Source organism: Carcharhinus amblyrhynchos, chromosome 10 (assembly GCF_965287045.1).
Source record: "Carcharhinus amblyrhynchos chromosome 10, sCarAmb.v2.hapA, whole genome shotgun sequence".
Taxonomy (NCBI): Eukaryota; Metazoa; Chordata; class Chondrichthyes; order Carcharhiniformes; family Carcharhinidae; genus Carcharhinus; species Carcharhinus amblyrhynchos.
Genome location: NC_137333.1, coordinates 81402263 through 81425235, shown reverse-complemented (window position 1 = coordinate 81425235; position 22973 = coordinate 81402263). Strand labels below are relative to the sequence as shown.

The window sequence follows — 22973 nt, the reverse complement described above, 5'->3', positions numbered from 1 at the left end:
TATTAAGTAGGCCATTCAGCCCAATGGTTCTGCACCAACTCATACTCATATGGCTGACCCTGTAACCTCACTATTTATCCCACTAATCCCCCTAACCTATATGTCTTGGGACACCAAGGTTCAATTGAACATGGCCAATCAACCTCACCTACACATCTTTGGAGTGTGGGAGGAAACTGGAGAACCTAGAGGAAACCCACACAGACAAGGGAAGAATGTGAAAATGCCACTTAGCCAGAATTGAACCCGAGTCCCTGGTGCTGAGAGGCAGCACTGCTAACCATTGTGCCACCGTGCCACCCAAATTGAATATTCTGGCACAGATTACAATGGGAGAATTTGGGAGGAAATTCAGATAAATTAACTTATTTATACTGATCCCAAATTGCTGGAGTCCTAACTTTACGTGGCGAGTTTATTTTATCCTTAAAGCGCAAATATCGTGGTTTCTTGACACTCGAGGCGGATAGGGAATTTTCATTTTTTCTGAGGCCAACGATGGAGCAGCACAATTCATCCAGCAATTTGTGGCAATTCATGCCATATCTCTTCCTTGGCTCAAGTTGCTAGAATTTTTATATACTAATAATGGCCTTAACTAGCTGTTAGTTTGCCAACAAATGTTGGATCATTAACAGGAATATTTAAGTTAATTTTCACCTTTTTTTGTCAATCGTCATTGTTAGGCAAGTAATGCTGCCTCATTTTTGGAAATTTTGAATCAATACTCATTCCAAAGAACACCTAAAAATGTTATTGCAACGTTGCTGGTTTGGAAAATATCAACTACAATTAACAGAACAGTTTAAACTTTTAAAATTTGATCATGTACACACGTCGGTTTAACTTCAGCTGACAAAAAATTGTTTTCGTTAATTGTCCAGGAAAAGCAAAATTAGTATTAGGTTAGAATTCCAACTTGTTACCCAAAAGAAGACTGACAGTATGGATCAACCAACTACTATTGAAACAATCATCAGGTTGCACCTGTTTACCCCCTTTACCAATGGCCGAAAATGGCCACCGTAGGGACTGCACCCAAAACAGGCATGACGTCACTTTGACTCAAAGGGCTGCAGTTCAAACTTACCGGCACTTCCCCCTTTACCAGCATGTTCACCCGTCCAGACACTCTGACTCAAATCGGGGTCAGAAGGCTCTCTGGTGGAGGGGGTTGGAGGCACGTCAGATGGCTCTGTGATTGGGGAGAAGAGAGGCCACTACTACTCTGCGTGTGATTGGTGGGTGGGAAGGGGGGCAGGGGGTCACGATCGGTCTGGGTAGCGAGGGGGTGAGGGGGGGAGAAGGGGGTCAGTTGTATTGTAGGGGTGAGGCAATGTCTGTGGAGGTCACAGGGGAGATATTATCTGGCTTGGGAACAATGTAGCAGGGAAGTATTTCTCTACCCTTTTTTTTCCAAGCATGTGCAATTGGAGATGCCAATCAGAGCTGCAGCATTTTGGGTGCATTAAGCCCCACCCACAGATTTCTGCAGCGCAATTCAGAATCACTGCTATTTTTTCAGGCAGAGTCTATATAAGGGAACCTGAGAATGGGTCTAAAAGTTGGATCTGATACACTCCCAGTTTCAAGCCCGCCCAGCACTTAGGATTAAAACGATAAAATAGGGCCCTCTGATTTTCAAATCCATTGCAAAAAGTATGAAAACCGAGTAATTTTAATAAGGGCGGCACAATAGCGCAGTGATTAGCACTGCTGTCTCACAGGTCCAGGGACCTGGGTTCGATTCTTGGTTTGGGTCACTGTCTGTGTGGCGTTTGCACATTCTCCCTGTATCTGTGTGTGTTTCCTCCGGGTACTCCGGTTTTGTCCCACGCTCCAAAGATGTGCGAATTAGGTAGATTGGCCATGCTAAATTGTCCCTTAGTATTCTGGGACACGTAGGTTAGAAGGATTAGCGGGGTAAATACGTAGGATTACAGGGATAGGGCATGGGTGGGCTTGTTGGCGGTGCACACATGATGGGCCCAATGACCTCCTGTTGCATTGCAAGATTTTTATGATAAGATGCAGCCAATCTGCCATGCCAATTTCATACCTGGGCTTCAAATTGAAAGTCCCATTCAGTCAAATAGAAATCAGCAGCAATATATTTTAAACTTCTTAGTTTCAAATAGCTAAAGTGGGAAAACCAGTCACAGAAAATATGTTTCCTCTTTGAAGTGTCCTGCACTGACATTTTGCAATATCTAATATTAACATCAAAGAAGGTGTTCAATAATAATATTCTACTTCAACAACATGGTAAATCTATTTTTTGCTGCTAATTGTGTATGAATAATACATTTTTTAACAGTTATGTTATAGATTCGCTTTTCCATTGCGACAAGGCATAACGGTCGAGTTTACAGTCAGGCCACAATATAATTCTGGAGTGCAATAATATGAAACGATTCTTGGAGGACCCTGTCTCACTGTTTGAAATAAACACTACATGGAGTAAGTTTCAAAACAATCTGAAGCCATTTACTTCCTTGATAATTTATAAACTGGCAAATAGTTATTAAAAATGCATGTATGCTCTCAATAAAAATTCCTAGTTTGAGATGGAGATGTGCCTATGCCGACAGAAAACTTGTTCATGCTATAGGGGAGACAAATTTGCTGCAAACTGTTAATAAAGTCAACTGTGAACTGCTAAATCTGGTTACCAAACCTAGATTGCTGGTACTGTAAAACATACCAACAAAAATAATGTCCTCAGTCACCCTCAGCTTATAAAAAGTTATACTTTGCTGATATTATTCAATTAAGTAAAACACACACTCAAAGGATCCTGTGAAACAGCAGTTTGACATAAATGGTAGCCAAGCACATTCTATAGTTACATATTCTGCATTAATGATAGCAACTTGCAGATTCTAAACGTTACTCCATATTTAAAAAAATAAGATAGGTGGGAAGAGATTCTCTGATAGAACTATATCTATATTACCAAGAATACGTCAATATCACATTTCTTAAACATGTTGAAGACAGAGCTGTGTATTACAGAGGAAGAAAAAGACATTCCACACTGATTCAAGGCAGCCAGATAATAAATGAAACTGATCGTCTGCAGTCACAGATTCATTACTAGAGGTCAATTCTGAAATGAGACCACAAACTCGTAGCATTACAGTATTTAACTGTAACAAATGCACTACAGCGTTGAACCTGTATGACCTAGTGCAGATGTGGCAAATTAGGAGGTGCAGATCTCAACCATAATCGCACTCATCTCATAGCATGGGAAGAAAGACGTTTTCCTGGTGGGGAAGCTTAAAGAATCCTCTGATGTAGTGTTCTGAGGAAAGGCAGTGAAAGTTAAGGAATGCCTGCATATATGCCTTGGATAGAGTAACAAGCAGTCAGTAAATCTCTTTCTGCTTTCAGTTTCAAATCCATCACAAAGACACTTCTATGTTGTGCTTTAAGTCCAGGAATTTTACATTTCTCTAATTGTAGGTTTTGCTGTTGCCCTTTGCTTCAAAGCAGAGTGATCCATTGTGAAATAAACATGAGATTGTCAAAATATATACAAAAAAACACCGTCTTTTAAATTGTATTACCTGACACTTCAAAGCAAACAAACCACCTACATCTGTCATTTATTCCTGCTGAGTAAGAGTGGTTTTAACTGTGGTTGGCACAATGATAGAGATAAAACAGTATAGATGCATTCTAAAAAAGAGATTACTATCTTACTCTTCAATTAATGAAATATGCAATTATTTATTTTAAAAATGAAACCTTAATGAGACTTATTTCAACTTGGCTTCTTTGACTAAGTTTAACACAAGAAAAATATTCAGAACAAGATGTTTAACAATCATATAATTAGTGTTGAATTAAGGCAAATTAAAAATGGTAAAATTATATCAAATGAAGTTATTTAAGATTGATGTAAAATCATGTTTTGTCAATTTATAATAACTTATATAGTGTCTTAACACAAGAAAACATCCCAACACACTTCACAAGAGTATTACTGAACGAAGTATGATAATGAGCCACATAAGAATCATATTCAAAGCTTGATGATAGAAATACGTTTTAAGGTGTGTTAAAGGAGGAAAGCGGGGTAGAGATGCAAAGAGATGTAGAGAGGGACTCCAGAGCATAGGACTTAGGTAACTGAAGTCGTAACCACCAATGGTGGAGTGATTAAGATCATAATGCTCAAAAGACCAGAGTTTTGGATAGCCTCATATTTAATGAGGGTAGAATGTGTAAGACTTGCCAAGAATGCTTTGGAATAATGAAGTTTAGAGGTAATGAAGGCACAATTAAGTATTTTACCAGCAGACAAGTTGAGACAGGCAAAATCGGGTGATGTCTTGGAGGTGGAAATATGTGGTTTTAGTGATGGCACAAATATGAGGTCTGAGGCTCACCTCAGGATCAAATGTGGCACCAAGGTTGCAAACACATTGCTTAATCTCAAACTGTTGCCATAGAAAGGAATGGAGCTAGTAGCTAGGGAATAGAGTTTGGAGCAGGGACCGAAGACTTTAGTCTTCCAAATATTTAATTGCTCATCCCTTAACTGATGTCAGGTAAGCAGCCTGATGAATTAACAACAGTGAAGGTCGTAATGAAGTAGAGCTGAGTGTTGTCAACATACATACGCTATCCTTTTGAATTATGTCATTGAGGACCGTGTGTAGATGAGATATAGGTGGAAGCCAAGGATAGATCATTTGGGGACACCAGAGGCAGCAGAAAGGCTAGCCATTGCAAATAGTTCTCTGCAAGATTAGATAGATAAGAATGGATCCAGGTGACAGCAGTCCCACCTTGCTGTATTACAATAGAGAGAGTCGTGAAGGAGGATGGTGTAATTAACTGTGCCAAGGGCTGCAGATGAGTTGGAAAGGATGAGGGCTGAAAGTTTACTTTTGCCACATTGAATGTCATTTGTGACTTTAGTAAGAGCTGTTTTGATGCTGCCGCAGCTGTCTGCAAAGATTCAAACATGGGGCCAATCTTACCAAAATTTGGCAGAGTGTTGGTTCTGGCAAGAAAACAGTTGGGTCAGATTTCTCTCCAGAACTTACAAAAAAATACAAAATCTTACAAAAAAAATCTGTCAAAAAAATACAGTTGGGTGAATTTGATGCCATCATGCATGGGAGGGGCCCAGCTGCACTGTGATTGGGGTGCCATGCTTAAAGGGCGCCACAATCAGAACATGAATAAACCTTTCCCCAGACCACTCAGGGGCTCCCCCAACTCTGATTGGTGACGGCACTTATCTCCCTCCTGCCCTTCTCCCCGATCATCTGCCCCTTTTCTCCTGCTTACAGCAGCCATCATCAGCATCCCCTGCTCCACCATCCGCTCCCAGCCCACAATCACATCTGCATGAATCCTACACCCCCAACTCCCATGAGGCTCCTACTAGGTCCTGCCCTTTGGCAAAGGCTGGTATTACCTGTTGACACTAGCAGGTTGGCATGAGCATGGCCAACCTGGCAGTCATGATGTGGATGCTATGACAACGGATGAATGAACATCGCTCGACAATCACCAGGCAATAGAGTTCTCTTCCTGTTGGGAAACACTTCAGCAGTCACAGGCATTCGGCCTCTGATTTTTGGATAAACGTTCTCCATGACAGCGCAGAGAAACTGAGCAGAGGCTGATAGCCAAGTTGCGCACACATGAGAACGACCTCAACCGGGATCTTGGGTTCACGTCACACTATCTGTAACCTCCACGACTTGCCTGGACTTGCAAAATCTCACTAACTCTCCTGTCTGGAGACAATACACATCTCTTTAACCTGTGCTTAATGCTCTCTCCACTCACATTGTCTGTACCTTTAAGACTTGATTACTTGTAAAGACTCGCACTCCAATCATTATTTTGTAAATTGAGTTTGTGTCTTTATATGCCCTGTTCATGAACTCCCACTCACCTGACGGAGGGGCAGCAAATGCTCCGAAAGCTAGTGGCTTTTGCTACCAAATAAACCTGTTGGACTTTAACCTGGTGTTGTGAGACTTCTTATTGTGCCAACCTGGTAGTGCCAACCTGTGTCAAGAGGCAGTGCCAGAGATCAATGCCAGGTCACTGCCTGGCTATGACTCTCCTCGCAGAGCTAAACTCTCTATGCCCCGGGAAAGATCCCTTAAGAAGTTTACATCTAGGTGAACCTGTTGTAAATGGCACTGGGGTGAAGTCACGCTGGTGTCCGCTGAATATCTAGTGAGAGGGCAGAGAGTGCTCACTAATAACATGCCAGTGTATTAAACTGAGCTTTCTGCTGTCTTGTGGCATGTTTCACTCCACTCCACTGACAAGGGGCCAGTAGTCAGAACTCAGAAACTAGCTAGCGCAAATGGCATTCTCTGGATCTTGAGCAAGCCACCATTCCGCACATGGAGAGTGTGGACTCAAAATCACCCCCAAGAACCTCCAGGAAAGATAGGAACAAATTTTGGAGATGCCAACACATTGAAGGACTTTGAAGGGGAAAGGGAGATTAGAGATGTAATGGTAGTTTGCAAGGAAGTTACAGGTAATCAAAGTCTGAGCTTTTTGCTCGCAATGCTTTGACAGCCAAAATCTACTGACCACTGTAATGTGCAACACTATATGATCATGTTAATACACATTTTTTCTCTTAGTCAATGTGATTCATATAAAATTCATACAATTATCAGAGACCAATAATTGTAAATACTGTGCGACAAATATTCAGCAGGATATGGACTTGTTTATATCACTCCTATAACTAAAGGCAGATGCCCAGCAGAACTATAAAAATTGAAGATAACCATCAAATCTGGGAGGCAAAGTGTTTCATATTTCTAATATCTAAGAACAATGGTCTGAAAGTTATTGTTCATGCAATCCTTCTATAGCTTGTTTCTACACAAACATTTTAAATATTGCAAATCAGCCAAATTATTATAACTGTCACAAAATCTTTCTGAACTATGTAAGTATATTGTATATTTAAAAAGAAATTTGACGAAAGTCATTCTCATAGCATTATTTCATTGCTCTGAAATAGCTTACCAATGCTTGACAATACAATTTCTAAGATGTACAGTACTATGTCTTGCTTAAGATAAAGTATGCTTTCAGACGCAAGAGATAAAGTATGTGCTTTCTGAGGATCTGCTAATAACTCAGCACTGGGAAAAGAGTGATGGGAAAATTTTTGGACAGGAAACCTGGAAAATAGGTTTCCCACAGACCTTGCTGACTTTATCTACAGGATCTGGATGGGTTTCTTGTCCATTAGCATGTTGAGTTGCAAAGCAACAAGAAAGTGCATGACAGGTAGGTCTGACACTTTTAGTGGAAAGGGTTTGGGGAATGAAAGGAACACCTGGAGTGGATGATGGGAATCCAGAAGTGTGGGAGGATGAGGGGAATCAGCCATTTCAGGGAAAGTTAAGAATCGCAGAGGGTTATTGAATATTAGGCTGAAAATGTGTCGGACAAACCCGGGGCGCCTGAAAGGTAAGCTTGGTGTGCCACAGGAAGCAATCCTATGCATGAATGCAACTAAAGCACTTAACACATGGATTCAGCCTTCCCAACTCATATCATCTGCTGAGATTCCTGTGGCTCAGGAATTCTCAGCCTACACATATTAAAAATAAAACTTGAGTTAAAATGGAGGCACTGTGTCCTTTAAAGATTTTGCTGACCAAACTACCTTCCACAAACATCTGCCCCCGCTCCTGATCCTCCAAACTGACCTGCCTCTTAAACCCCCCAATTCTCTATTTGCTTCTACTCCCTTCCTGTTATGGGGAAAGGGGGCAGGGAGGAGGAGGTGTTAAAATTATCCCTTTACAGTCTGCAGGCTTATATTTTGCAACAACTAAACACCTTCTTTAGTTCATATCTTTTTTGTAATGGTTCAAAAGATAAAATAGTACTTTTGCATTATAAACATAATCTTGGTTTATTATCTGTTACTTAAACAATAGTATTTGTATATAAAAAGTAAACACGCAGCATTATAGAGAATTATCTGATGAAACATCTCATGAAAACAAATGTGAGTAGTTTATATGCTGCAAAGAATTTTCAAGCACTTCATGGTTAATTTAATGAAAGCATGTGACAATCATGTGTAGGTCTCGCATAATGCTAATAACTTCCTTGGTAATAGCATGTACAACACATGATATTGAAAAGTGAAGATTTTATATCAAGCGACGTAAGTATAAGCAAAATACAAATATGAATCTAAATTTGTACCCACCCATGGAAATATTTTAAAGGTTTAACAGCAACCACTGTAAGAGACCTAAGAAATATGTTCTGTAAAATAGCAGATCCTAATATGATCAATGTATCATGCAAAATATCTCAAATTCAGTTTTTCTGACATTCCATCATTTCAGTGCAGTGGTATGAATTCTCAAATATTAATAGCAATTAACAGCTGTTAAGGATTTTTGTCTGATAGATAAGGATTTTTTTTTCCTTAGAAGGTTGTGTGACTTTGGAACTCTCAACCATAGAAAATGGTGGAAGCATGCCATTGAATATTCTTAAGGCAGAGATAGATTTTTGCTAGGCTAGGGAAACAAAGATTACTGGGGTAGATAGGAATGTGGAATTTGAAACACCAACAGATCAGCCATGATCTCATTGAATGGTGGATCAGGTTTGAGGGGCCGAACGGCCTGCTTCTGCTCCTATTTTGTATGTTCATATTCCAGCAAGCAAGCTGGAAGTGAATTACTACCCTACTACCTTTGTTCTAGGTTTGGATTGTTGGCTCATTCTGGTATTTCCCAACTTTTTCCCGGATTTCAAGCCAGTTAATATTACTTTGCCATTATGTGCATGTGATGACATTATAATATGTATGCAACAGTTTTTTTTAATTCTGAAAAGATTAAGACTTATAGCAACTTTTTTTCCTCAGAAAGGTACTAATTAAGAAAAAAAAGTAGAATTATTTTTCTTCCTCATTTTTTCTGTTCTACTTTACCCTTGGAAGTGAATCACAGAGTATGAATTTATCCCAGTCTGTGATCTGCAGTTTGGATCTCAAACCACTAGGTGCTGGGCATGTAGATCAATTTGATCCAACAGTGACCTTGTATGCGTATTATTTTTAGCATCTTGAAAAATTGAGAACGATGATAAGCATGATATGCGAATACACCTTTAAACAGCTGACATCCAAATTATGAAACATAAACTATGTGTCCCTTTGGTTGATTGATTTTAACTTGAAAATTTGTTTCAAAGATACACTTGTTTGCATTCTTGTGCACAATATTTCAAATTCTATGATATTGTGCATTAAAAAAAATTAAACTTACAATGGAGGACTTTGTGTACGGAAAACATATTTTAAAGGTAAGGACAAAGAAAATGACCGCAACTTGAGGAAATAATCATGCCATGTTTGAAACATTTACCATAATGATAAACTTACTATAGAATCCAATTCTGTAAATTAATAGTTCCCCTTCAATATCCCCAATGCAAAGACCGAAGTTAATATAAAATGGCCAGACAAATGGAATGTAGAAAAATTGAACTTTAAGACAAACTACCATTCACACTGCACTTGTTCCCATTTTTTCATATGGATTGAGTTTGTAAGCTATTTATTTTAGTCTAAACCATCAACCTACTAACATATTTTACATTCTAACAAGGTATCCCTGACTAGAGCCTCTATTCAACAAAATCAAACCTTAAACATTGTTTCTAGTTATTTTGCCAACCTCTTTTTGTGTTAACTGTACTACAGAATGACAGTATATGCAAGTTGAACAGATATTGTTATTAACATGGCCAATAGTCAATCTTGTGACATCATCAGTGAAACAGTCCATCGATAACTAGTGAACTGCAGGCATTTCAAACCTTTTTTTTAAACATTACTTTTAATAATAGAATCAATGTTTTGCTACAATTTTTAAAAAGGGATAATGCACCTTAGTGATTTACTGAAATGTATATGGTGATAGATTTAATCTGAAATGTCTTTCAGGTATGATTCAGTAGCTGGTGCCAGGGACAAGATAACTTACCCTGCAAAAGTCATTTATGGGTTGATACATTAATATGTGTCAAAAAATTGCATTTCTATCGTTCTGGCTGAAAAACAGCACTGGAGACAGCTTTCCGGCAATTGAAGACCAGTGTTTGGAACGTGCATTCTATATCCAAATTGGATATAGGACTTCACAAAGGAAAAGAATGTAAAACCATGAATTTAAAAATAAATGGAATCTAAAGAATAATTTGTATTGAATATATGGATAAGAAATTAAGGCAAAATAAAGCCAAAATAAAAACTAAAAACAGAAGACAAGAGGAAAGAGAAATAGAATAGAAAACAAAGGAGAGAATTAGCAAAAAGGAAGGAAATGGGAAAGAGAACACGACAAGGGAAATTGTTTTATTTACTTTTTTAGTTACATTTTAACATTATAGTCACCAGGCTTCTTCTGATGTTTGACTAGTTTTATGACATTACTGTTCTTCAATGCACCAATGCATGTGTTGATAGCTTAAGACACGGCCAGAATAGGGAGATAGAGGTTTTTCTGGATCTGTCAACAATATGTGTTAGCTAAATATTTAATAAGCAGAATATTAAATGTAACAAAGTCCCATAAATCTAACTAAAAAGCCGAATTTCTTTTCATCTTCCATTGATTAGTACAAACAAACTTCATTTGAAATTGGAACTTTCTTTAATCATCCTCCTCTATTTCTTGTTGATAGAAAATAAAATGGCTAGCAACGCATTCCATCTTTCACTGCCTTTTAACATACTTAATCAAATATTGTATTTTACAAGCCAGCTGTAATTCTCTCAGTAGAGCATGATGCTCATTTCATTTTTAATAAACGTGATACAGTCTCTGTGGACCAAAAGACTAATATTACAGATCTATATATCTATCTATTGTGGCATACTGGCTTCAAAATATTTACCGTATTTAGATCCTACCTACTCCCAATCATCTACCATATCGAGACACCCTAAACCATGTGTTCGTTCTACACTATATAGGGTGTTCTGTATGTCATGTTAAATGCGATTCTAGAACCTCGGTGTCAAGTTATTGGAAAATTGAAAGAAAGTAAATCTTTAGAATTTACACTATTTTCCCTAAGATAGTCCACATTGGTCAAGACAAAATTACACCTTGAACTATTGGAATAATAGAGGCACCGTCATTTATCATGTAGATAAGAATGGGCATATCTATAACGCAATTTTTTTTAATTTCGAACGACGGATTAATAGCTTATTCGATTAACTAGTTAAAAAAATCAGCAGCAGCCAAAAAAACATGATGCAAAGCTTTTTTTCAATCTGGCGGATTCGATGCTTGCAATCTGGCTCCATTGTCAAATGCTTTATTTAACACAAATTCTAACAGCTAATTAAGCATTACCAAATTCGCCTCGATAGATATCTATGCCATCTAATATCCCTGCGCTAGCCCACAGCTTAAAAATAAAACAACGTTACAGTTAACGACATTCAGCGAAAAGAAACGTAACAGATGAACGTTGCGAAGAGCTGATGCAAGTGATAATAGAATCAAGGAATCTTTCTAACTTTGATTCATACTCAATCAGTTGTTTGGGAGTCTAACTGAATGGCAAATAAATATCGTGTTTTTATTTTAATGAAAGCGGCATAGACTGTAAGATCCACTCGAATTCCGTAAGTATTAATTTGAGATTATTTGATTTACAACACGGGCAACAAAACATATTTGTGAACTGCCCTCTCACATTAATAAACTAACGAAGTTTGTAAATGATACATTCTAAGCCTCTCCAACATTGAAAGGGTTTTTGCCAAACAGCTCCACCAATGGCTTTGGTGAGCTAACCTACGATCCGACTCATTTTGCGAATCAATCTGCGTCAATTATGGTGAGTTATCAACATACATTCATTTGCGATACTTCTCACCGCAACGGACAGAACAGGTTGTTAACTTCGCTTTACAAAAAAGTGACATATCCCGTAATACAGTCCCCCGTTTTGTGGTATGTAATTATCTCCTTTTATCACACCGCCAGCAGTCTCTAAGAGCAATGACAAGGCACGGTTTACAATGCACTAAACAGCAAATCTCCGAGCGCAGTAGCTCCGGCAAACGGCATCACTTGTTTAAAAAAAACCGTCCCGAGAGTATTTGTAACCCCGAAAGATGAAATAATCATTTGAAACTGCAAACCGTTCCTCAACATGCAGAGTAAACCTATGGCACCTCATTGACAGATTTTAAGGCTAATGTTGTTTCATGTCAGTTTTCCTGTTGGGCTAACTTTACTTTAAGATTGTTTCCAAGAGGTTACAATTTTAATATTTTCAAAGCACATGACTTAAGTGAATGTTTCATAACCTATTTTTGTTAAAATGTGCATTAATTGCACCTTTTTTTGCCAATAGGAAACGTGAAACGTCACTTAAAAAAACAGCCAAACTGTCGGACTAAAGCCTTCTAAGACTGGATTTGAGCAGTTATCTGACAATCAGATGGAGCTTCGATGAAACCGGACTTTCTTCTTTGAAAGTGACGAGAACCTACAGCCACAACAAGCCATTAGCACCTGCCTATACAAACACCTCATAACTGTAAACACTGCCCAGACTGGTAGAAGGAGAGGGCTAATAGATCAGCTGGCTATCAAATACCGCATCTATTTATATATTACCAAATAGCTGCTCTGTCCAACAATATCCACAACATGCACACACACAACAAAAAAAATTCAAGTATTCCTCTGACAATCCGACTGCGCTGTTTTTGAGCATTCCCTTTTCGTCTCAGACACCCACTTTTGAGTTTCTTTATAAATGCTAGGATTAATTAGCTCTATTTAGTGGCAGGCAATGACGAGCCCAAGAGCGATTGGATGCCGACGCCCGGCCCTGCCTTATATTTTACACTCCACAGAGCATCTGTGCTCCTCCAAACTGATCAGCAGCTCTAGAAGCACAGGCTGGGATACACTTGATCTGTTTCTTGACAACTTAGAAAGAGAGAGAGAGAGAACGCGCGGGCAAGAGAAAGAGCAAACAAACAAACACGAAGTTGCTGCTGGTGTCTCGGGGTCCCTAGGCTGCCGTCCAGATTTTTTTTATTATGAACGCTCTGCTTTGAGACTGGCAGCGTTGCAAGTGTCTCTCTTTTTATTACGGCACCTCATTTTATTGCTGATTTCATTTCTCTGAAGTTGGCGCCTGTAAAACCGGCCGCATTGGATCCGTCAGCTTATTGCGAGACTCCGGTGTACAACCCGGATCTCTGCCCCAATATGATAGCTGCCCAAGCCAAACTCGTCTACCACCTCAATAAGTACTACAACGAGAAATGTCAAGCGCGGAAGGCCGCTATAGCCAAGACCATCAGGGAAGTGTGCAAAGTGGTGTCAGACGTGCTGAAGGAAGTCGAGGTGCAGGAGCCACGCTTTATCAGCTCTCTCAACGAGATCGACAGCCGCTTTGAGGGGCTGGAGGTCATTTCTCCCACCGAATTCGAGGTGGTCCTCTACCTGAACCAGATGGGAGTTTTCAACTTCGTGGACGACGGTTCCTTACCTGGATGCGCCGTGCTGAAGCTAAGCGACGGTCGCAAGAGGAGCATGTCTCTGTGGGTGGAATTCATTACGGCTTCGGGTTATCTCTCTGCGCGGAAGATCCGCTCCAGGTTTCAGACGCTGGTGGCTCAGGCTGTGGACAAATGTAGCTACCGGGACGTGGTGAAGATGGTGGCCGACACCAGTGAAGTGAAGCTCCGGATCAGGGACCGCTACATCGTGCAGATCACTCCCGCCTTCAAATGCACTGGGATATGGCCGAGGAGCGCGGCGCACTGGCCACTACCCCACATCCCCTGGCCTGGGCCGAACCGGGTGGCAGAGGTCAAGGCCGAGGGGTTCAACCTGCTCTCCAAAGAGTGCTACTCCCTTTCCGGCAAGCAGAGCTCAGCCGAGAGCGATGCTTGGGTTTTACAGTTCGCCGAGGCCGAGAACAGGCTTCTGCTCGGGGGCTGTCGGAAGAAATGTCTGTCCGTTCTCAAAACTTTGCGTGACCGGCACCTTGAACTCCCTGGGCAGCCCCTCAATAATTACCACATGAAAACTCTGGTTTCCTACGAATGTGAGAAACATCCCAGGGAATCGGACTGGGATGAGTCGTGTTTGGGGGATCGCCTAAACGGGATTCTACTGCAGCTCATCTCCTGCCTTCAGTGTCGCAGATGTCCACACTATTTCTTACCCAATCTAGATTTATTTCAGGGCAAACCACATACCGCTTTGGAAAACGCAGCCAAACAAACCTGGCGCCTGGCGAGGGAGATACTCACCAACCCCAAAAGCTTAGAAAAACTTTGAAAACGAACACTTACTGCATTTAAACTGTGGTTTTTATTTTGTTACATATTAAAAAAAACAAACTCGCATTTGTCGTTCAGTTGTGGCTGTTGATGTTTTGTGTACCGTGAATTCTTAGGCGAACTGGCTGACTGGTTTCATCTTTTTGGATACGGCTGGACATTTTTTGCTAAAAGAAGACATTGCCATCAAGGTATTTGTAGATAAATATCGTTGAAGTTTATTGCTATCTGATGTGTCTAATGCAGAAGTTTACATTCTGGCGACAGTGATCGTTCCAGATTTTTGCTTGTTCATTCCTTTAATACTCATTCCAACATTACTTGAATTGTTATTTAAACTATACCCAAATGGAAGTATGAACATTGCTTATACATAATGCTTGAATATCGAATACTGGAGAAAATATTGAAAATATGCACTTGGAAAACACTGGATTAAGAACATTTTGTGATTAAGAACATTTTGAAATTCCTGTTGCTGAAAATATTTAATTTGAAGTTAATAAAATAAATGATTAAAATCTCCATCGCTCGCAGTTTGTAATGTCAAATATTCTATAATTGAAGTAAAAAGACTAATCACTGTTGCCCGCTTCAATAATATCTACAACGTGCCCGCACTTCAATTGCTTAAAAATTCAATAAAAGATAAAAGATTCAAAAACGCCATAATACGTTATAGTTTATAAAAACCTAGCTATTGTTCTGAATGACCCAGCCTGTCTGAAGGTTTATAATATTTTGAGGCCAATAATATAAAACAGATACTATAAGGTTTAGGAAATTGTTATGATATGTGCAAACCAAACTGGGAATGAAAATAATCAATCGGTTATGCTTCGGTAACTAATCTTTAAGATGCCTGTACAAAACCTATGCTGTTGCAATTCTGTATCCAAAAAACGCGTAAATTATATTTTGTCAAACATATTATTGCATTAAAATGGTGTTTCATTTAGAATAAGGCATGCATAATATAAACGTGAAGATCACTCATGATGTTTAAGATCACCAATGTATTCATTAAATAAATGAGGGAGCGGTCTGAAAAACGGTCGTTTAATATGTTTACGTTTGAAATTGCAGCTTATGAAACCCCAGCGAGGAATAGTTTAATATTTTAATTACAACAAGTCTGCAAACTCACTGGTGATTTTTTTAAAGCTAATTTTAATGAGAAATGATATAGCCATGTATGTACAATGCCAACTTGCTTTTTTTTGTTGTCTCAAAAGTATTTTTAAAAGGTCTCGGTCTTCGAGATAGTGTTGAATGGGCGCAGAGCAATATAAAATCGGTTATCTCTTCTGGCCATTGACTTTTCAGCTGTATGTAAATACAGCAGAAATACAAGTTCGATAGGAAAATGAACAAAAATACTATAACGAGCTAAACAAAACAGTTTGGTTTTAATGCAACAAAAGCGGACTGTCGCATTAGCATCATAACTACTCCCATCCCACCAAAAAACTTACAAAGGAACTAATTTGTACTTTCGGGGATTTGAGCACGATGACAGTGCAATGCATTTTCAAATATTCTAAACCAAGTTTAATTTTTATACAATTTTTCGTTGCTAGCGAAGCGTGCATGCAATAAGTCATTGGCCTTTACGAAACCGTGGACGGTTTTACTGAATCGTTTTACGTTTCTTCCAATAGTCACCCAAACAATTGTTTTTCAATACAATCAAGTACTGCAGCTAATAATTGCATTTTCATGCAAGAGCAGAAGTAAAATTTAATGCGAAGGTGTGGACTAAGCTGAAATAAGCTGACTTCGCAATAACAAATGAGTTATAAATATAAGTGCAAATCATGATCAAATGAAACAATATGTTAACAACGTTTTGTGCTGATGGTTCAAAACACGTTTTAAAAGACAGCATAAAAAATGCACAACAATGTCCGTAACCATTGTTGACTATGAAAACCAGTGGGTTAAATGGACCGAAATTTCTCTGCCTTATGTTACTTTGCAGTACACCAGGGTGAAAACAAAAATATAAACTCTTCATTTTATTTCAGTTCAGTATTGATAAAATAGTTACACGCTAATGTTATATTCAGATTTACTGTTATGTCAATTATAATGGTTGTGAAAAATATAATGTAACTTAACGCAAACAAAAATGAGAATAGAATAAAAACAACAGAGAGAAACAGGTGGATCAAGCTTAGCACTAAAATGAAATCCATGGAGATCCTTATGCTTAATTAAATCCTACATTTGGTACAATAGATTTGGATGTTTGCTTCAAAACATTACATCAGAATAGAGTCACTACTCGTAACTAAACTGGATATCAACTATTGCTGTGTCACTCGGTCCTACCAACTATACTTAAGAAATTGCAAAATTGTAAATATTTGGTCTGCAGGCGACATACGAGACAACAGCAGCAATAAAAACTGGGCCAAGGCCTGAACATGGTGGTTTGAAAAAGCCATCAACTTTTTTGTAGGTCCGGATAGACAGGTTAAAGATCAACTCCCGTCTTTAGTCCTGCCAGTTTTATTCACTTAAGGCTCATCAAACTGTATCGGCTACTTTAAATAAACGAGTCCCCGGAGATGCAGATATCAAACACTTTTTTGACGTGTGTTTGTAGTGCTGAATATCGCATACACTAACACGCATACAGAACTTTTAGAATATTTCATAATGTGCTTCGAGCACGTGATCAATATATAGAACTATATAATCTTCAGCGAGCACAGCTACGGGATTTAAATTTTAGAACCCGGATTTATTACTACATCCCAACGCACTCCACCTTTGGTCCAAGTATGAAACTGGCTCGGCCACAAAAGTTAGTTTTATAGGCGGTGTTTCTTTTAAGATGTGGAACTGACATGGCTGCAAGATGCGGGTCGATCAACTTTATTGGGTACATATTACTTCGACCGAGCCGCTGGGGACAATATGTGTAATACCAAAGGGATAGGAATGAAATAGGAAAACACTTTTAAAAAAAAAACACACAATAATGAGATTTTCAAGAATATGCAAGTATTGCAATTAACAAAAATTGGAAGCTGCTTGCTTTCCGTTTCTTCTCCCAGAAAACGGCCTTCTATCCGTTTAATATTTGCACAACTATCTCGGCTTATTTCTATTTACTCTAAACATAGTACGGACATGTTGATAATGACAGGACATGTTGATAATGACAAGACATTCACAATCTTTTCCAACTTTGTGACAACATAAGACGATGCAAAAATTGGCAGTGGTACAACTTACCGTAATTTCTCATTTTATATTGTTGGGAAAAATAAATGTGCATTTCAAGATTCAGAATAAGTTAATGTTCGTCTACGTTTTCAGACAATGTCGGTATCTTTTTCCACGAACAGTGCATTTTAATATTGGATAAAGTGTAATTAAAAATGATTGAGAAGGACGATTTAACAAACCACAAATACAATAAAATAGTTCCGATATAAACAGCTACCGTGCCAAAATTAAAATAACTTACTTTTGGGTCGATTTTTTTAAATCCTTGGTCATCCTCGTCTACCTCAAAATAGATTTCTGTCGTGGTGATGGACAAGGTTCCTTTAGCAACTACCACCGGTGCGATTAACTGAGCTGGAGTGCTCAAGACAACGGGGCCTGCAAGGTGACAAACAGATCTTCATTTTCACGATGGACCTTGGCAGGCATTTCAAACAGATGGGTCATTTTGAATACAATACTTTGACAAAATGGGTTTACCGCAATTACTTACGGAAGTTTTTTCATCATGCACCATACACCAGTGTTCACATTCAATCACGGACTTCGTAGAACATTAATTAGCACGCACAATGTTCCCACTGCGAGCATATAGACTTCGAGGATAATTGTTGTGTTACTGATAATTTCTGAGATCACCATGCGAAAGATCGGATCTCATTAGATATTACATTTGTAGGAGGTATCTTGAAAAGATCCTGAAACATTTTAGTTTCAGGGCGTAATCTGAGGTACATCTCACTGGTTTGAACGTCCTATTACCCATAACGTGTAAAATTAGCATCCAACGCTTTGTACGTTCTCAAATTTATCAAAAAAATCTCACGACTGTAGAGTACTGAAAACAAGCCAAAGTTTTTAATGATACAGAACGTGTTTACACATTGCGAAATGTGTTACCAGCTTTCAAATAACATCTTCGGGCATGTTGATCACTGTCAATGTAACAGAGATGAGCCTAGTATATTTCAGTTTTTGTTCCACATTCCATGAAAATCTAAAATTTTTATCGGGATATTTCTGATCTCAATCAGCTGATCTTGATCACGTGAAATGTCATCATCTGGATCCCGAACACTCACTTGCCTCTATATTACCCATATCTAGCCACAACTAGCCAAACTAAAATCTTTACGATTGGTATTTGCTATCGATCGCTGCACTGAAGCGCTACTTTAATCTCTCATCAATCTTAATCTGGGTTGCTCAACCAATTATGTTCGATATTGTTGCAAGATTACAAGTGGATTTGGTTTGTATTCCCAAAGCTCTCTTCTTTTGTGCTCGGAGAAAGGCACTGCGCGGAGCTCTTTGCTTTTATAACTCTCAGAAGAGATGTTTACCAATTCAGATCAAATTTTTAGAATTTGTCAATGTTGCATTTTTTTTCGGAGGGAGGGCGCTTTCCAAAACTGCATAGTCACCCGAAGCGTTGGACATTTCAAGAGAATATAAACATTGTACTGTAGCCTGGAGGGAATTAGAGAAAGACTGGGACAATATGAGGTTAATCCAGTGCAGCCGTAAGAAAAGGATTACGTTTTAATCTCTCATGGGATCCCGGCTCCATAATTAGGATTCAATATTAAAATGTTTGCATAAACTAATACTCAAATATGCACACATTCAAATATCAGAGAAATGATCAACAATGGAATAATTATTTTTTAGCTCGACATCTCCGGGCATAAAACGGCGACAATGTGCTATCAGAACATCATTTGAATCGAACAGTAAATACTAACTAATCGGACCCGCTCTAGCCCGATTTTACGGAAGATTGAATCTTTCAAATGTGCCTTTATGCAGCTGGTGTAACAGTGTGGAATGTTTCCTGCTATTTACACTGATAGAGAAAACGGTTTTGTTATATGCATTGATTCAACGCCACAGCTCTCCTAAAGGACTGAATATATGATTCGTAACAAATATATTAGATGGACAAGATAGGCTGTTAAACTGTCCAATGTTGTAAACATGTGCTTTTATCAATCCATCATCATTCCAGTTAAGTTAGCTGACGTGCAAGTTTATATCAACGCAAGCAATATACATGAAGTGGATACTGAAGGTTCAGTCATTTCAAACTTTTGTTCTATTTGAAATGAACATTTAAATCTACATAAAGCACCAAAAGGCCCTTCGATGTCTCCCTTGCACAAAATACGGTGATCAGTGGAGTTAGCAGCAGCAGGAGTGCTTGATTTGACGCTTCCATACTACCAACACTCACCATTTGTCCGTTAAATGGAACCTAGCTAGCGCTGGGATGGACATTTGGGTGTAAATTGGAAAGAGTAACGCTGGAGATGGCAGAGACATTGACAATCAGGTATATGGATGACGTGGGCCTTAGAACAAAGGGAAGAAAACGCCAAATCAAAGGTTAGGAGATCCATCAGATTTGGGATTATATAGATCGGGAGTAAGGCAGTGCAGTTAAGGGAAAGGTCAGAAACAAAAAAAATGGGTAGGCAGTAGGAAAGCATAGCTCTGATGTCGAGATCCATTCTTACAGAGCAAAGGGACAGTCGTGAAACAAGGAAAATATGAATGGAATCCAAGCCTACAGATCAGGAGTCAGCACAGATCACTCACGCTTTCAGATATCGGGGAGGGGGGAAACACTTAGGGATAACAAATCAACCGATTGGGCCGCGGTTGTCGTTTTCATTTAAAATGAGAGCGGGAAATTGCGGGTTACTCGGCGCTCAAGAAATAAACCCCGCCCAAGTGGAAACCGTAGAGTAGTGGATAGAGAAAAAACAGCGGTTTGTCTCAGACTAATCGAGTATGCAACAGATCAAGTTATTAACAAAGCCAGACTGCTGAGATCATGAGCCGGGCCCAAGCTGGCGAGAAAATAATGAACACACAATGAGGTGTAAATAAAAAGTAACCTAAAACAACAATGCGGACTGAAATTAGTTCGATATCTTTAAACTCTAACAGTCAATTAAAGCAAAAAGAAATAGTATTGGAGGTTTTGATTTGTGCTTTTGTCATTGCATTTTCTTCATTTTTTTGGTAATACTTGTGCTGAATATAATGTGCACTTAAAAATAATTCGGTGTTAATAATGCAGTTTGCCTGGAATTAATCATGAGTTAAGCAAATGTCCCTTAAATTTACCATTTTGTTTTGGGTTTGTTAAAAAAAAGTTTAACGATAGCGAAAAATCAATTGAAACAGCAAATATTAGTAGATCAGTTTTTTATACGAAGGAATATGGGATATTGGGAAAATATTTGGTTAAACAAATAATAAGCAATCATCCCTAGACATCCATCTTCTGAAAAGAATGTTAATTTTAGCTATTTATTACAATGCTAGTTTTTTTTACATTCTATTACACTACTGCGTTAGATTGTTATTTCAGAGTTTTTGTAAAGCAACTACTAAGGTAAAAAGTGCCTTGCTTCAGAGATTAGTTGCCGAAAACTTGTGACTTGCCTTTGGAAATAAAGACACGAGGACAAAAAGGCGCTGGAATAAAAGTGAACAGGATGTATTATTTTTTTTAAAGAAATAGCACGGCAACTTGTGATCAAGTCGTTAGAGATGCAATCTAAATCCGCGAAAGGGAATATTCGATTCAAAAATACAATTCGTAATTATTTTGAACGCGCTTAAATACATTCGGATCTTGTCTTGTTTTCAGTTTTATCGAATTATATGCATACTTTTAGAAAATATCTTTTTATTCAGTTCATAAAGTTTACACAACTAATTTATGTTTAATTTTACACCTTAAACGTTACATTTTAAAAGTGAGCACATCTGCTTTTTAAGTTAAATAGCAAACTATATTAGGAAGTATTGCATTGCATCATTTTCAGAAGATGGATGAGCAACATAATGATAGTTAATGTCCCAGCACATATATTCATCTTGTCCTTTGAGTTTCGAAAATTGACAGATTATGGTCGCGTTTTCAGTATGGTGGGTGTTATCCTGCAGCAAAACCCAGCACGCTGTGAATATTTCTCTGAACTATCGATCTCTTTCACTACACTGACAAGGTTTCGTTTGAGCTCTTTTTGTGCGTCAGTGCGTCCTTCATTAGCATAAGGCGGTTAGCTGCTAAACAGGACGTCTCATCCTCTCACGATACTGATGATTACCTGCTAAATTGTCGATCTCTTTCTCCTGCAATAGGCTGACAGTATCGTCATCGCCCTCTAACATTAACTCGGTCTCCGCGTTCTGATTTACAACTGCTTGGGTCCGGAAAGTTTTCTTCGACTTTATAACATCCTCATCCGTACCTGCAAAAGAAATCAGACGTTGAAATAACTCAACCCCCGTACACAACTGTGTTAAACCAAGCATTCAACAAGAGATATTCAATAATTTACACCAAGGGATCATGGAATTGTTACAGCACAGAAGGAGGCCATTCGGCCCAACGTGTTTGCGCCGGCTCCCCAAAAAGAGCAACGCACATTAGACACTTATTTATAGACACTCATTGTCTCCGCCTTAGGCTAAAAGTTACGAAAGCTCCCTTTGGCGGATCTAAGATGAGCATCTCTCACAATAATCGCACGAACGTTTGCAACATTACCTATTTTCTGATTGCAGGCCATATATTAAAGTCTCAGAATAAAATTGTGCTCCGGAAAACAAGTAATTACACCTCAAGACTTCTTTTTTCGAACGCACCAAATGTGTGTGTGCATTAGCAAACCAAGCACAAGAAAATTAATATTTTGTTGAATAAATCTTCATTTATATGCCCAATTCAATCACGTGTTAGACATATATTACCGTTATCTTGTGTCGTTTTAAAGATAATACATGTATATGCGAATATAACAAAATAAAACCACACTATCCCTTAGGAAAGAAAACCCTGTGTAAAACCTATCGTTTAAAAAGATTTTTCATTTAAGACAGTGCGCAGATACTCTGCGCTCACGTTGGCTTTGTCTAACAACTTGTTACATAAACCAAAATATGTCTAGCACGCTTTTTTGGCCAGCTGGCTCTCAGGCCCTGATCAAGAATCATGTTTTTTTTAAACCCTTTTCTCTATTAGCGTTTACACACGTAACTCAAAGCAAGAAGGGGATGGTTTATGTCCGGGTCATGGGGATCCAATGTGACTGCTTTTATTTCAATTGAGTTTTAATGTGTCAATCACAATGCTCAGAGGGGAGGCGAGTAACTGCTATGGGGTGGGGAACAGTTAACGTTTTAATTGCAAAGAGCGGAATGTCCAGGAACTCCAAAATTAATTGAAAATAAATTAAAATTAATGATCAATCATGGTCATCACGGTGAAAAGTTATGTTTTCGTTTTCCCGGACGATCAGTAAAAAAACAGAAGCTGTCTTATTTCAGGCCACTTTGGAAATCG

The 22973-nt window shown here is 38.6% G+C and overlaps 2 protein-coding genes across 5 annotated transcripts in view; one reads left to right on the top strand and one right to left on the bottom strand.

Annotated features, from left to right (window-relative positions):
- Positions 1-22973, bottom strand: part of nbeaa (neurobeachin a) — an 825376-nt gene that overhangs the window by 197212 nt on the left and 605191 nt on the right. For all 4 annotated transcript variants that reach the window (XM_080197464.1, XM_080197465.1, XM_080197462.1 and 1 more), the window contains 2 exons: positions 21736-21879; positions 17853-17989 (listed from right to left, as the gene is read on the bottom strand). In XM_080197464.1, the coding sequence (XP_080053590.1) occupies positions 17853-17989; positions 21736-21879 (281 nt within the window). The remainder of the gene's footprint in view (positions 1-17852; positions 17990-21735; positions 21880-22973) is intronic.
- mab21l1 (mab-21-like 1) lies at positions 12694-21857 on the top strand. The gene is made up of 2 exons (XM_080197466.1): positions 12694-14562; positions 21770-21857. Exon 1 carries the CDS (start codon positions 13290-13292, stop codon positions 14367-14369), a length of 1080 nt encoding a protein of 359 aa, XP_080053592.1. The 5' UTR covers positions 12694-13289; the 3' UTR covers positions 14370-14562; positions 21770-21857.

Coding starts and splice junctions, on each gene's coding strand:
- mab21l1 (XM_080197466.1), top strand. CDS start 13,290: ATGATAGCTGCCCAAGCCAAACTCGTCTACCACCTCAATAAGTACTAC.